At 39.2% G+C, this 17073-nt stretch overlaps 1 protein-coding gene across 1 annotated transcript in view; it reads right to left on the bottom strand.

Annotated features, from left to right (window-relative positions):
- ppfia2 (PTPRF interacting protein alpha 2) overlaps window positions 1-17073 on the bottom strand; it is a 140842-nt gene that overhangs the window by 114043 nt on the left and 9726 nt on the right. The window contains exons 2-3 of the mRNA XM_053343940.1: window positions 16948-16970; window positions 10644-10668 (exon numbers count right to left, since the gene is read on the bottom strand). Of these exons, the coding sequence (XP_053199915.1) occupies window positions 10644-10668; window positions 16948-16970 (48 nt within the window). The remainder of the gene's footprint in view (window positions 1-10643; window positions 10669-16947; window positions 16971-17073) is intronic.

Genomic DNA, 17073 nt, shown 5'->3' with positions numbered 1-17073 from the left:
AACCAGCTGTTGTTGCTCATGAAGACGTGTTTTAACTACACCCACACACTCTTATCTGCAGGCTGGGCTAAAGAAAACTGCTGCTATTAGGAGACACCCACCGCCCCCCCCCCCCCCATCCTCCCATCTCCTGTCTCCCGTCTCCCACACAAACATGAATGAAGAAAACGACACATAAACAAAAAAATGCACCCATATAAAAGCTGCCAGCGTTTGCAAGCACCAACAAACACTTCAAAGTATGCTCTGCTCCCGTGCACCTCCTCGAGCCTCCGATTGAGTGATATCTTTATTTCTCTCATCCATCTGTGCCTCTGTCTCTCTCCTTCACTCTTCTCTCTCTCTCTCATCTTTTCCCTTCTCTCTGTCTGTCTCTCTTCTTTTTTTTTGAAGCCTGGCACGTGAATGAATCTCCTGAAGATCCTTTTTTTGCCATGGCAGAAAGCTGCAATACCAATGAAAGGCACATCTCCAGTACGGGAGGGATCAGCTGAGAGGTTGATATGGATTCTCAAAATAACTCAAGATAAGGCTTCTTAGCTCAGAGATGTAAGACACATAGAGGAAAAAGTCTCAATTTTCCACTCTTGTCTTGCTTTTTTTTTTTTTTTTTTGGCTATATTTTTGACAACCAAATTGCTCAGCTTCTTCTACTCCACAGTAAACTTTGCACTCTGTTTTTCTTAAGACAGCCACCCTTCTCCTCCTCTTCTTTTTTTATTTTTTTATTTTTCTCCTCAGTAAATTTGTGTCTTGTAAGTGCTTGTATGTGATGGTGGACAAGAGAAGCCCGTCCACAGGGGATGTGAGTGGAGAAATGGAAAAGGATGGAGAGGACAGAATCACCCAGCGGAAGAAGAGCATAAACCCAAATCACCTCTAAGGGCAGAGACATGGGCATGTGGTTTTTGAGCTGCTGTTTGTCACGCAACCCCCACCCCTTCTTTGTCCTCTCATCTCTTTCTTCAGTTGTTTTAGGAAATTCGGGAGAGGAGGAAGAAGACTGTTTATTGGCTAAAAAGATCTTGAACAACACAATTTATAGTCAAGTTTTGGCTTCCAGATATGCAAAAGATGAATAAAGCACCACTTGATCGTCATTGTCTTTTAGTTGTATGTATTATTTAACTATTTTAAAAATTAAAAACCTCACTACTCCTCATCCTGTTCTGCATCCTAATATCTTCTTCCTGCTCTCATCTCTTACGTCAGGTGAATACATATTAATATCAATAAAGGCATTTGATAACATTAATTTTTAGTTTGAGGCTATTCATACCGCTCATATTCTACTTCAATATTTGATATTTTTAATATCTTTGAATATGTTCATTTTCATTCCAATTATTCATCAATATTAAATCCTCTAAGCATATTTGCATGAAAGGCAATGAATGGTGTATTTTAATCAACTCAGAACTGAATTGTTGAACATTGCACTGCTTTAATGTGAGTTCATTCTTAGCAGGAAGTCTACTTTTCTGTCTATTTAAAGGTGACTTGATAAATGAGCCATTTGCTCTTTTAGACTGAAAGTCAAAGAGATGATCTTACAGAAGTTGATTTTTAATCAGACAGGCAGAAATCAGACAAAAATATTTTAAAAAGCTTCACCTCAAATATTCAACATGTTTTAGAGTGGGTTTTCAAGCTTATAAGCAATCACACATAGTCATAAGTAGGTATGTTTTATTTGCTTACAAAAGGCTTGATAGAGAAAGCAGTGAACTGTCAGCTACACTCAGTGCTGAGCATGTAATATTTAGTCACTCAGATATGACATGCGTGACTTCCATAACTGATGACCTCTATTTCTACTGCTGTGTCACATGACAAACCATCTTAGTCACTTACACACAAATACAACTACACACATGCAAGCACACACTTTTTCCTCACATACAAAAGCACATAAAACACTATCAAACTCAAGAGAATACACTCACAAAGACACTTGTGCACATACGAGCCTACATATAAAGTAATGTCAGGAGGTTGGTGCTCTCCTTCTCTTCCTCTCATTACCCCCTCTCTACAGCTCAGAAATGTCAGCCTCCTCACAGATACATCTCTGCACATACTGTATGCTGCACCGTTTGGCATTTAAATATCAATGTTGAGGCACATACTGCAGGTGCTTAAGATGCAGAGTTCATACTGTATGAAAGATTTCAGCCTGCAGTACGGTGATAGCATGCTGCAGCAGGTCATGGTTACCATGCATAAAGTATATGAAGTAGAGACATGGACTCACAGAATGACCGATGTGATTGCAGGGGTCAGTTCTGAACACTTGGTATTGTTTATTTTGGGGTTTTTTTATATATCTTCAGAATTGTTCTTGCCTTATATGTAAAGGTAAAGCAGATATGTTACTTCCAGCTTCCATCCTTTAAGAAAAGAGTCACAACTATTATGTAGAGGTATGCAGAGGTAACAGTTTTTGAGGACGAGTTCAAGATTAATCTTTAGGGATTTTGAAAATACTGTCAAAACATTGGTAAGTGTTGTGGGTTCTTAAAAGGCAGGGATTTACATTCACAATTACACGGTGACACAAATATGATAATTATACACCATAGGCTCAAATTGCTAGGTAATTAATGAATTATTAAAAGTAGATTAAAAGCAGACACAATTTATCAGCAGATCTATGCTGGTGTAGCTGTGTGAAAAGCAGCGGAAACTCTCACAATAGCACAGAGCAGCAGGAGAAGCAGTGACCTAAGTGTGTCTGAGTATCAGAGTATGAGAGCTAATTTGTGGCCACATGGGGCTCCCGAATACAACGACTTCAGTCTTATCCTTCTGGCTGTTGAGAGCTTTCGCAGCAGCAGTGCAGGTTTAGTTGGCATGCTTGATAACTGTTGCTGTGAGTCGAGGATTTTGCCCGCCCACATTGTACCAGTCGGACAAACTGGCGAACCCTTCAGCAGCAAGGTCACTTCTCTAACCTCTACCGCTCCCTCAGAGTTGTGTGGCAGATCGAGTGGTTTGGTATTAGCCTGGGGGTAAAACTGGAGAGTGCTAAATTGATCTTGGACGGGCAGTGTATGGAGTTGAATGTCTTGTGTGACTCTGGATGTGAAGAAGAATTGATACACACTGCTGAGGTGAGACAAAATCACTGTGGTGACCACATATGCACACGTACAGCACTTCTACATATGTGTTCACACTCCAGCCAGTGTTCTCACACGTGGAACCCAGGCACCTACATCAGTGTGTTAACGTATGTGTGAATGCGTGTGTGTGTGACACAGTGAGAGACAAAGACAACCCACTGCTTTGTACTTTGCCCTTGTTGAAGGGAGAGATGAGATGTGTCTAAACAGAGATGGTGACATCACTTCTTGGCAGGCAGCTCCAGGGAGACCGTGGTGCCTGGGCCAGAGACATGCGCTCATCCAATCACAAAATGAACCACTGTGTGTGTATGTGTGTATTTGTGTGTGTGTGTGTGTGGTGTATGTGTGTGGCATGCTGCGACCAAGTCAGTCAGCACATACCTCCAACAGCCAGTCCTTAATCAAACGGAGGGAGGTCAAACCACAGGAAGTACTGTAGAGTGTGTGTACCTGTGTGTGTGTGTTTGTTTTTTCCACCAGGATGCTCGCCTATGTTCATATGCAGATTTAGGTATTTTAATGAGAGTTAAAAAAAGAGAGGAAAAATGGCAAAAAGAAAGAACAAAGTGTGCTTTAGAGTGAGATTTATAGTGTATTTGTGTATTTCCACTTGTGACTGAGTGTGTGTTTTATTTGTGTAAAAGAGGTAAAAGTGTGTGTATCTACAAGACAGAAATGGACCGGCAGGGGCAACAAAAAAGCCAGTATTGAAATATTATTATTATAAGTGCAAGAGAGTGTATGTATACATATATGCGTGCGTGTGCATGGAAGTGAGTGAGTGAGTGAGTGAGTGAGTGAGTGAGTGCGTGAGTGAGTGAGTGAGTGAGTGAGTGAGTGAGTGAGAGAGAGAGAGAGAGAGAGAGAGAGAGAGAGAGAGAGAGAGAGAGAGAGAGAGAGAGAGAGAGAGAGAGAGAGAGAGAGAGAGAGAGAGAGAGAGAGAGAGAGAGAGAGAGAGAGAGAGAGAGAGAGAGAGAGAGAGAGAGAGAATGCTGGCGGTAAGGTGAAAAGGATAAAGACATAGCAGAGTAAAGGAAGAATAAGAGCAGAGGGGAAGCTGGGTCATGTAGTCTTATGTAATTTACAGGTCAGTGTTGTTTGAGAAACTGATCTCATTACGGAGTTTTTGAAAGTATAACTGATAACAGTATGTTTGGATTAAAGTTACTTGATGTAAATAGAGTGAGGTTAAATGCTCTCCTTTTGTTGGCTCTAATAAACAGTGAAATTAGCTCATGCTTAAGTGGAAGAAATCTCTGATAATGATCTTTGATAAAGGTAAATATCATTAAACTGCTGTGAGATTAATGTCCAGTGAACTTGGTCGAACATGTTCAGTCTTTTTAGCCGCAGCAGAAAATGCAACTTAATTTCAAAATCATTTTCTACTAATTATTTGCACATTTCAAGTTTTTTAGATGACAATATGAAAACAAACTTTTTTAATGTGATCCAACTTCCTCCACAACACAAAGTTCCAGAGTCACAAAGAGTCCATAGCATAAATCTACCTGAGATGCAAATACTCACAGCGATCCAAGAGTGTAAAAGTGAGCCAGCATGATCAAATAAAAAGCTCTCAGACAGGAAAAGAGAAGAGCTGATGATATACGTCACATAAATCCTATTTCTAACTCAGTCTCAGACTCTCTAACTCAGAATGGCCTCTTTAGAAACTCCATACCAATAACTAATGGGCTGCACTACATAAATAAAGCAAACTCAGTCTGTTAATTTGGGGTTGAAGGAACAAATGACTACAGAATCTGATTCACTTTTCTCATATTATAGAGATTAAAAACAATTTTAACAACTTTATTTAAATGGCGCTTTTCAAAACAATGTTACAAAGGGCTTTCACTGAAAACAAGTAAAACATATAAAGAGCAAAACTGCAATCAATATTCAAGAAACAGTCAAACCAACAATAGTCAAAACCATGAAATAGAGATAAAATATAGAATTAAAAGTAAAAAAAAGGATGAGGAATACAGTCAGTAACACTATAAGAAGGCCTTTTCATCACAGTGTTTAGTAATTTAGCTTATTTCAAGCGTCTTTATTGGTGTTATTCAAGATTTTAATATCAGACTCTAATCCTGGCTTTAATCATTTTAGTATATTTCTAACATTTTGACAGAAAAAAAGAACAAATAAAACATATGCTTTCTTTTATCTGTCTCCCTCTCTGTTTTCTGCCTCGAAACGAGCCCTTGCGTCATCACTGATTGCACACACCTCACACACTTTAGTACCTCACATGCATACACACACTGACACCATTCTGCTCGTCACACACACTGTATCCCGTTAATGTGCCATTAGCTCATCCGGTCTACAACACTTCACAAAGTCACATTTCCCATTTGGTCCTATGGCTCAGCATGGCTTCAGAGATATAAAAGGCCCAGTGGATTAGATGAACTCATTAGCCTTTCAATATGACTCATCTTCATACAGCACAGAGACCAGTGTTTAAACAGAGAGAGTGTACAGTAACTCTCAGACTGTGGTCACACCCTCTACGTCATCTTGTGTCTGAATAATTCCAACTTGTGTGTAGAAATCGCATCCATTAGCCAAATTGGATGCTGTATTGTATTACTAAAGCTAGCTACAGTACGTTAGCTGTTGGCATATTACGACATCGTATATACAACAGTACTGATAAGTTTTTCCTGCATTGATCCCATCTGACTTAATCAGAGGTTGAGAGGATGCGCATAAAATAGAGCCATGGCAACAGAAACAAAACCAAATGATGGATCAGGTGCAGTTAAAGCCTCATAAGACTGTGAACTCACTGCAGCAGGAATGAAATATAGAAGCAGGAGGAAACCAAAAATAGAGGAGAGGAGAGATTTGTGTAAGACAGGGCAAAAGGTGCTATGTGCATGTGTTTTAATATATGTCTTTTTGTGTATGTGGTCTGTCTTAGGCTATTGGGGACATAATTCAGACTTAGGACAAGTTAATCAGGGACAGCTTGTGCAATTGGGAACAAAAGCCATGTCCCAAATTGGGAAAAAGCTGATTTTTGGGTAGTGGTTATGGTTAGGATTATGATAAATCTCTAAGAAATTAATGCAAGTATAGGCTATGTAATGTCCCCAAAAGTGTGTGTGCATGTGTATGTGGAGAAATGTTTGGGATATGTCCTCATGGCAAGCACAGAGTAGCCACCGTCGAGTCAGTATGTGAAGGTCAAGGACATACTCTCTGTCTCTCTCCCTCTCTCATCAGTTACCCACAGGCCATCTGTGCCCCAGTGTGTCTCTGCTTTTCTCTCCACTGACCGCGTACAACTCACACTGTAAAAAAAAAGAAGAAAAAAAAAAAAGAAATCACATCTTGAAAGTGTTGCCAGTCTGGAGCTGGCTGTCACAGACAGGGAGGAGCACCGCCCTGCTACAGAAAGGACATGGAGGCGTCACAACATGCAGAGGAGGACAAAAATACACTGCTGTTGGAGCTGCTGCACAGGAGGGGAAAAAACTGTGCTCTCCAGGTCACTGTAGTGTGTGTTATTGCTATATCAACTGCAAAGTGTCAGTCTATTGAATTAACTAGATATTCATTCATCTAGTTGTTTGCATCAGTGTATGGTGGCTAGGATGTATTATGTTTGATTTATTTGACCGCATAATGGATCAATACTTTGCTGGTTGTGGAAAGGCTGTAACGGGTCAGCAAGTTTTGAAATATTACTCAAATTTTGAGCAGTATGCTTTTTTGTTTTTTGGCAGACAAACACACACAAGACAAAGCATTCATTCATTCATTTGGAGTTGATTAATCTTAGTCAAATATTCATGCTCTTTGTAGCTCAGTTTAGGTCTCCACCATCTCCTAAGAAAAATATCTGGCTCTTTAGCTTTCTAGATGCTACCAGCTATTTGCTAAGTCAGGCTGTCTGTCATTAGTATTGTAATTATTAGAATTTGCTAGATTGAGCTAAAAAGTTCTGTAGAGCTGAGGCTAACTACAGAGTTGTGTTATAACTCTCTGTTAACTTAACTTAACTTAATGTATGTAATTAATGTAAAAAAATATTGATTAGTGCAGCTTTAAAACACTTTCCCGAGACACTTGACTAAGCTCACTCAACATCTCCACAAAACTCGACACACATCCTCCATCAAAGGAGACAGACGAACATTTTATTATTTTCTTTTCAGCCTGTTTTGTCAGTGCATCCATCACATATTCTACCATCCGTATGCTGTTCCCTTTCTGTTTAATCTGTAAGCAAGTCTAAACTTCTCTGGAGTGATCGGCTCCCCGCGGTGGCTCGATCAGTCGACACAATATCCAACGATTTCTCATTATGATGATTAGTATAGAGCTCGTAACATTTAAGCCTTGGGTGAGATCAATGTCTGTGTTGTAGTCCGGGAAAAAAATGTTTACAATGTATAAAAAATGACTTGCAGCACTGCTCATTGAAACTGCTTTACACTTATTTCATTTTGGCTTGACTTCATTGTGTTTCTGTTTGTTCCTGACTCAAATGAACATGATCTGCCCAAATATAACAGGTATCAAGCATGGCATGGCATTCCTGTAACTCACTGTGAACATTTCTTAATCAATATTATTCAACATTAGTCGTTTAAACCAGTCCAGTTAATTGTTTCTTTATCCACAAGCATCCATATCTATTCTAGCATGAAAACTCAAACGTACAGGAGGTCAGAAGTCTAAAGCATATTGTTCTACTCTTGGATGCTGAGATGTCAAAACATGCCAAAAGGGAAGAAATCCTGTGGTTGGAGTTGCGGCAAAGATAAAACTGTTCTTTTCACACCATGATAGTAATGTAAAAATGTTTTCTTGCATTTGTTTTTCTTTCTTTCTTCCTTTTGCAAGTTTTCCCTAGAGAGCTTTCCCAAGCCTTGATTATCCCCTTCTACGTTCCCCTTACATTCAACATCACCATGGAAACAAAGAGTCTCGTTACCCTGCCCATGCTCCTTATATGTCTTGTCTCTGTGGTAACCTTTAGGTGCTATCAGGGATCCCAGATGGCTCTCCCAAGGTGACTTGGAGCAAGCTGAGAATGAAAACAAATATATCATAGAAATAAAGATTCTGGATTTTAAGGAAATAGCCTGAACCCCCTCCAGGAGTTTATATTTGGACTCTCAATACTTAAACTAGGATTCAGCATGTATGTCAAAACCACTCTGAAATCATACCAGCCCTAAAATTACAACAAAGGGTGGAGCCTCTAATTCATCTCACTCCCCTTTTTACATGATCTCACTTTTCAAGTAGTGACAAAGTCTGCAGAGCAAGTGTGAAAACAGCAGGTTCCTCATCACTGAAGTCCAGAGAACTGACCAGACATGCAGAAACACAGGTGTGGAAAACCACAGAAAATCACCTGTCAGGTCAGTTTTTAAAAAGGTAAGAGTTTGCTGCACCTCTGACAGCTCAAAACATGTCCGACAGCTCAAATAAAGGATATCAAGATGAAGTCGCTTCAAAGCAGTTTGTGTGTGGGAAACTGCTATTTTTAGACACTCAACTCAAGGACATGTTAGATGAGAAGAGTTATGAAAGAAGAGGAGCTATTTTATATATGTATATATCGTCCATCATCCTTTGCCATCACTTTGAATAAGTGATGAGATTTACTTTTATCATTACATTTGAAAGGATCACATGTATTATTAGTACCATGGTGTCTGTCTCTTTACAGAAACTATTAATCCCAGAGCTCCTTTAGCTGGGGTATAACGTCATTCAGAGAAACCGTGAAACTTAAAAATAATTGGCATCTGGTGAATAATTTTGATATAAAATAATAATGCAGCATACTAAAAGTAAAGTGTAACATCATTATTCGTTTTACACAATTATCTCGTATCAAAATGATGATTGTATTTTCATGCATTTCCAGACAAACACCTTATGGTATGAAATTGTCAGCCAGGATAAGAATGATTAGCTTCCCAAACAGTACACTATTTAACAACTGTATCCATATCTATGATTACAATGGTCCTAGTAGTAACATTTTAACATTATATAAACTTTACAAAACAAAACAAAACATCCACATTAAGATTCAAATTGAGAACTTGAGTTGGATTTGAAAAATAACGTTGGTAAAGGCGCAGCAAGTATAGCTTAACAAATGAAAGGCATGACATTTGACACACAAGACTAAACCTACTAGGAGTCATGCTAGCAGCTTTGTGAAGGTCTACTTTGAACCAGTTGTGCCTAATAATATAATAATACTGCCACATTTTAGTTTTAGGTTGTTAGTATGCTGACACCTGATGATGGCGCTAACTGAAAAGTTAAAGGATCACCTCCACAGGCAGACATTTGTAAACACCAGAGAGCTCTTCTCATGTTTGTGGATCATGGTACATATTTGTGGATTGTCTGCTGTGGATTACAACTGTTAAAAACCAATAAAAGCGTACAAGTTTTTGCACCTGACATCTGTGGAATGTTTCTACAAGTGGGACAAAAATCAAACAACAAACAAATAGGAGCGAAGTCAACAATGTCACATGGGCCCTCAAGCAGACAAGGAGCGATCCACAAATGTGCAAAACCTGTTTCACACATAAATGGTTCCACAGAGGTATGGAGAAAGAATAAAGAATAAATTATGCACAACACAAATAAAAAAATATGTGTTTGTGGATTGTGAAATATTTGTGGATCATGGTGCACATTTGTGGATTGTCTTCTGTGGGTTTAAAAATATCAAAAGTCCAATAACAACTTCCACAGTTGTAGTGATCGTGAGACCACCTGATATTAAAACATATCTCTGTATCTTCATTTAGGCTCCCAGAGTATACAACTCCCAAAACCTAATCATCATTCCCTCCATGAGACCTTCTTTTTGAACACAGCTTCTGTAGCCATGACTGAAAATGTCTTAACCTTTCTTCCTGGCGACCTATGAACTTACGCAAGGCGATGATTGGTCGGGGTCATACTTGTAATGTCACCTGTCTCCCAACCAAGACACGACAAGAATTTATGGCACTATGATTGCTTAATCTGACATGGTGACCATCGTGAAAGACAAAAATATAGTGTGGTCTGACCCCGGCATTAGGTTTTTCAAGCCTCGGGGAGGATGGTGATCACATGGTTTATGCAGCGTGTAGAGGTCACGAGGGGATGATGGAAGAGTCAACCCTGGCTTCAAATATAGGTTTTATGCAAGAAGAGTCACACGTACTTTCACATCTAAAGCCGTCAATTGTATAAGAGCTCAAGCGAAATAAGAGGAAAAACACCTTCACAGTATGTTTCAGGTTATTTACATTTATAGGATATGTGCTCTGTAGCAATCTTATTAATCTGCAGGTTCCTCCATTGGTACACCTCTCCGCGTCCTTGTGTCTGCCTATCTGCCAGCGTCTCACCAGAGGGGGTAGCTGGCTGCGACCTACTTTGTGAAGCAGAACTGGAGCTGTCAGTCATGCAGCTGTGCGTCACATTGCCTTACCAGTCGTTGAGAGGATACTGCTGCCTCACTCTGGCCCGCTTTCCCCCCGCCACACTAGAAGCTTCCACACCGGATGATATTTTCAGCTTCCGACCGTTACTCTGCCCTCTGGCTCTTTTTACCATAAACAAGACACGGGGGGTGGAACTCTTTCTAAGAAGCTAGCAGCTATTGCATAATGCTACAAGCAGGATGTCTGGTGATCATCAAGTGCCTTTTGAAGGTAAAACATGATTCAGGCCTTCACGTCCAATTCCTCCATTAGCACAGGAAGGTGGCATTTACATCCATTAGCCCAGAATAAACGTCCGCTGAATTATTGAGACCTTCAACTTGGTGAACGACTGCCAATCCATTAACTAAACAGAATTTGGCTGACAGGTGATGGCTTTGATTTAAGATTTATTTTACCTAAAGCTGCATTTATATCAAAGGAGTCATCAATGTCTCAAGCAAGCTCAAGATAATGCAAAACCATACAGTCTCCTTCACTACTACCAAGACTACCAACAGATATAGATCGGAGGGATTGATGACAAGCAGAGTCTATCAATGTAAGATGTAACTGACTAAACTTTTATAGGTTACTGTACATTATTCCTCTATGATAAATTCAGTATTGTAACTGTTTTGATTTTGCCAAATTACATAAATGAATAAGAAGACTGGAAGCAATGGCCGATTTGGTTACACAGGCTTTTGAAGCCCAGAGCTGCTGTTTATGGTTGGCGCCATGTTTTCAATTTGGAGCCACAAGCTTAAAAATAAAGAATACAGTGTGTTGTCATTTCACACTCTGGAAATACATCCCCACAAAGTTGAAGCTACTACTAGCTTACTGGGAATAATGAATGGTGCACCTAATTGACTATTTATTTCTTAGAAGTTGACAGTAAATGTTGGCGATGAATGAGAGTCAGATGGAACCAGGAACCATTTAGTGGCAGTCAGTGGCATTGCACTAGAAGTTACATCTGCACTTGCAACACATTCATACACGTTACTTTGATCTAGAGTGACCTCAATTCAAATATCAGTAAAACAGTTTGGTTTTACTATGCCACAGCAGGCGTTGCTTCAGAGTGCAACACTTACATCAATAGACACAGAGGTCTATAAGCTGAATATTTAGTACTACAGAAACAACATAAAGCAACAACACACAAAATTGAAGGGATTTTGTGTCTTGCAGAAGTCTACAAACAACGACAGCCACAAAAAGCATTTTCTCCTCTTGAATACTAAAGTTTACACCTCCATATGACTTTCATTAATTTCCACCACCATTGTTACTTGGTAAAACTTTTACAGAGGATTTTTGTGGTTTTAATACCAAAGATCATGCCCTGGTGCATTCTCATTTCATTCTGTAGCACATGTACAAAAAGTCAAGAGCCTGCTGCAAGCCAAGAAGCTGTCTCCCCTTGAGCAGTAAAATACTGGCTAGAAAGAAATATTCATTAATTATACTTTAACCTTGAGTTTGGATTGTATTTGTGGGAGTATATATGTGGGAGTATTGCTCCGCCGGCCAGTTTGTTTGAATGAGCGGTGTCCATGAGTGAATGGGAGACAGAGAAGAGGTTGAAGGGTGAGTTACAGCTTGGATTATCCCATGTCTGAACACAGGGTGATAAAAGTCTGACCCCTGTGTCATTTTCGACACATCACTCTACCGCCTCATGTTTATTGCCATCATTTTTCTGCTCATTCCTCCTTTCTCTCTTACAAAAACTGTTCCTTCCTCTGCCTTCTTTTCTTTAATTCAATTCCTCCTTGCTCGGTGCATGTGAAAGTGAATCACATTACCTTTCCACAAACAAGAGGAAATCATCTATTAGCACTGTCGTATTGATGGCCAAATATAGACAAGCATCACAGCCGCAGTTATGTGTCATAACAACTGCACATCATGTTCAATGACAAAATGAGAGCATAATTAGTCATCTTGGGGGCTAATTGTATTCTTAGACAACTCCTTCAGTTCATACACTGTTGGTGGGAAAATACAATGCTATTTGATATGCAATGATAAAAATAGGGTTAAGGTTATGTTAGGGTTAAAAATAAAAAGTATAATACAGTTCCCTGGCCATGGTAGATTTTTACCACAGTTCAAGAGTAAGTGTGTGTATTTCACTCAGGGCATCATCACATGATTATTTTATAAAGAGATACATGCATTTGAATACTGCTGCAGTTTTATATTGCAGTCTTTGCTATAATTTAAGCTAAGTATTCAGTTTTCAAGCTGCCTAAAACCCCATGCTTTGCTATCATAGTGCATTTTAGTCTTGTATCTTTTTACTTGAATTATTTTTATTACATTTACATTCATAATATTGCTTTTAAATCTAACCATGAAGTGTATTTACCTCAAACGATCACAGCTTTATGTGTATACAGTACACATCCACTCTATTTATCCACCCACACACCTGCTTCACTGGATCAAAACTCCAGCTCCCTGATAACTTTTGAATATACAGTAAATTACATCCTGTTTTGTGTGCCAAGCTCAGTTCATTATTTTCTTTCAGGTGGAATAAACTGCAGCAGTCACTGGCACTCATATCAAAAAGAACAACCTCAGCCTCCGGATCATTACGACAAATCTGCTGTCTTTGTTGTATCCATACACAGGTCAGAGGTCATCCGATATTTCAGCTCCAAAGAAAGCTGATGTGATGGAGTTGGTCATCGGGTTTTGAGGTCTGCGAGAATTGAGAGGAATTGGCAGGCAGTGCTTGGCTGAGTCTGACTTTGATGATTCAACTTGAAAGAAATGCTTGTCAGATGGTTGTTTCATTGCGCTGCTACATTTCTTAAACAGTTAATCCAAGGTTAATACATAGACATTGTCATACATCACACTACAAGTAAATTACATAATGAATCATTCACCCTATCAATTCATCCATGATTCATCCAACAAACGGTGAATATATAAACAGACACAGTGCTGATTATAATCTCAACACAAGGCAGGCAGAAATATGCCTATAAATATAGATCATAATATGGACAAAAGGCCTGACATGGGACATACTTGGTTACTAATCCAAACTCCAGGGGATCTGTGATCAGTCGTGCATTCGTCTGCATATTACATGACTAATGCTGTCAGAGATGGAGGGAGATTGCCTCATATTGGCCAATCAAGATGGTAATTAGCTGCATTAGGCATTTCAACAGCACGGCAGAGCCAACGGCAGCAGATTAAAATGAGCTGCTACTAATCTATATTCTGTGTGCATTTCACGAAGAGGGAATAATAATATACAGTTATAAACTCTCAAAAGAAAAGGTTCAATAAAAATCCAGTTTACTGTCCCCTGAAGCCATCAGTCTTTTAAAGGCATCCATAAAGCATGAGACCTGTGATCCTCACATGCTGCAGCAGTGCAGTGATGGTCTCTTAGTCAGACTCGAGCCTAATAGGTTACGTCAAATGCTTCTTTGTTGGAAACAATGGAAACATTTTGCCATACAGAGAGACAGTGTGAGTAATTCTGTTAGCTGTGTGCTGTATGAATAGCTTCAGTTTCTGTAGCATTGCAGCACTACATCAACATACTATGTACCCCACTATTATGTGGCCGAATGTGCAGAGAGCTATTTGATGATACGGCAGTTTAGAGGACACCATGAGATTACAATTTTCCTGAATTTTCTAAAAGAGGCACAAATGCACAAATGTGAAATTCATCCACTGAGTACTAACAAGGGTAAAATTGGCTTTGATTGGTTGCACATCTGCTCTTTCCTCTATCCGTGAAGCGGCAGAGAATGTGTTGCAGTAATTGTTGGAATTCACTTACAAGCATTTAAACTGCAATGTTGTCTGTAGACCATCTCTATGTGTGTTTGCAACTTTTACATGTAGCACAATCTCACAAAAGACACTGAGCAATGGTTCCCAACCTGAGGGTCTCAACCTATCCAACAGGTCATTAAAAAACACTGAGGGGATGTGAGATCATTTACAGCATAGTAAAGAGTAAAGAAGAATCACAGATCTTGTATAAAAAGTAAATCATTTACTGTAAAATACAAGGTTAGTTTTACATGATTTCATTTAAATGGCATGTTATCTCCCTATTTGCCTGTTTCCCTGCCAATATATCTGCTTTTATACCTGACTATGCCTGCCTGAGCACTGAAAACTATCCTTTAACTATAATTATTCGTGCTCCTGTGATTCACTTTGGGTTGAAGTTCCTTCTTAACACCATTACAAAATGCTCTGTGCGCAGTGATGCTTTTTGTAAGACGCTGGTTAGAGCAAACACAAGGACTCACGTAATAAAATGAAGCATTCTTCATATCCACTTCGTTACTTTGATATTTTAGAGCTTTATCTGTGTTAAGTTGACCAAGCAATGAGGCCGTTTATGAAAAAAGGCAAGCATAACATTCACACCTTCCCTGATTCCCAGGATAAGCACAGCCTTTTACTGTTTAGTATAATTAATTCATTTGTCAGGAACAATCCCCATTAATCAACAGCAAAACTGTAAATGAGTTGAGGCTTGTTTTTAAATGAGCTAAGTTTAATTTCCATCTGTTGTTCCTAACTGGGTCTTTAAAAGACACATTAAAGGAAATATGTCTTACTAAGAGCTACAAAGTTAAGACAGGAAAATGGCATTCTAATGTGCATGTCTGATTGTCCCCCGCTAACATATAATTGCCTTGCTTAGGGGCACATCAACAGCAATGTGAAGGGACGTTACTTATTCACTTACACTACACTGTAACTACATATTCCCAGCTGATCTGTAGCTTTAGAAGCAACCTCCTGAGCATGTTTTTTCATGTTCAGGATGTTGTTGTTTTTTTCTCCATCTTTTCCAGTTCAGCACCATAGTGGAGTGGACGTGTCTGTTATACAGTACATGATGTGCCCTATTGGATACCTGTGATAGAAGCTGGCCAGGCAGCAGCTGGCAACAGGAGGCAGGCACCAGATGACTGCTCTCAGCGTTGGGAACAAAACAAGCAGCTGTGGGATCGGTGGGTGGGTTGGCCCTGTCTTTAAAAAGAAGCCAGGCTATGATTATCACAGTGCAAAAGCGTGGCCACAAAATGCTGTTAACATAACCAGGCCAGCTACTACAGCAAACACTTGATGCTAATTAACCACTGCCACCTGCAGCTTACAGCCTAATACCAATGCCAATGCCGACAGAGGCATCAATCTATTCTTGAAAAGTATTCATGCACATTCCACTGTTAGCAGGTATATTCTTTCAATATGCCACTTGAGACAAAAGTGGGTCCTTAAGACGTGGAAGTAACAATTAACGTAAGGTAAAAACAACAACGTCATTACTTGCACTTTCACAAGTTTTTTTTATGAAAGTAAATGCAGCAACAAAAAGGTACAAAAGTAACAAAATAGTGATATTTACCTCAGTACAAATATGCAAAACATAAATGGTGTCATTAAACATTTAGGTGTACGTGTATAGCTATCTACTGTAGTTCTGAAACGGGATACGAGTATCGGACAAACAATACCATGAGAGAGATAAAAAAAAGAAAAAAGATGAGTGAAAGAACAAGATCAAAGTCCCATGAGTCCCCATAAGTTCCACAAAGAAGTGGAACACAGTTAAAATTGTAATGAACATAAGACTAAATGCATGTAAAACACATGACATTCCCATTTACCTCAGCTGTTAGCATGTTAACACACTAAGCTAATCTAAGATGGTGAAAATGATACAGCAGATATGACTGTATGACTCTTACAGCGTGACTGTAGAGAGTCATTGCTCTACAACCTGCTGCTGTGTGCTTTTTGTAATTTCCTACAAGTCCAAATATTCATTTCAGCAGCCCGTAGAGAACGACCTGGGTGTCTGCTACATTCAGCTGTAAAATATACGTATAGAAAGCAGCAGTGACAGCAATAGTAAAAGTCAGAGCAGACACTTTGATTTGAGAAAAACTCACGCCATGTAGCTCTGTTCTCATCTATTCAGGCTGCTGTCAGTTGAGAAAGTGATATCTCTGCTGCTTCTGTGATTTATTCAACACATGAATATTAGTGTGTCTAGAATGATGCCGTTCCTATTTGATTTTGGCGAAGCTGACGCCACAATGCCATTTACGGTTATCTAAAAGACATTCCCAGCAGTGTTTCACATGGCGGAAAGATTTTTTTTTTTTTGCTGTCATAAATATATCTGAAGATGTCACACTATCTACATTTGCGCCATTATCTACAAGTAGACAATGAGGGGGAAAAACTGGCATCTATGTTTTTTTCTGCAATGGATTGTTCTGCAGCCTTCGAAAGTCTTATTTTTAGTCATGTCATGAAACCAGGCAGTCAGGTGTTCAATATCCTGTAATTATACATTCACTTTAAAACTGCAGGTACACACAATGGTGCAAAATCCAAGCTTGAATACATTATATTATGTCAAAGTGGTTTAAAACTGTGACATA

Source organism: Scomber japonicus, chromosome 23 (assembly GCF_027409825.1).
Source record: "Scomber japonicus isolate fScoJap1 chromosome 23, fScoJap1.pri, whole genome shotgun sequence".
NCBI classification, from domain to species: Eukaryota; Metazoa; Chordata; class Actinopteri; order Scombriformes; family Scombridae; genus Scomber; species Scomber japonicus.
The sequence above is the reverse complement of the archived record's forward strand: the minus strand, read 5'-3'. Positions and strand labels throughout refer to the sequence as shown.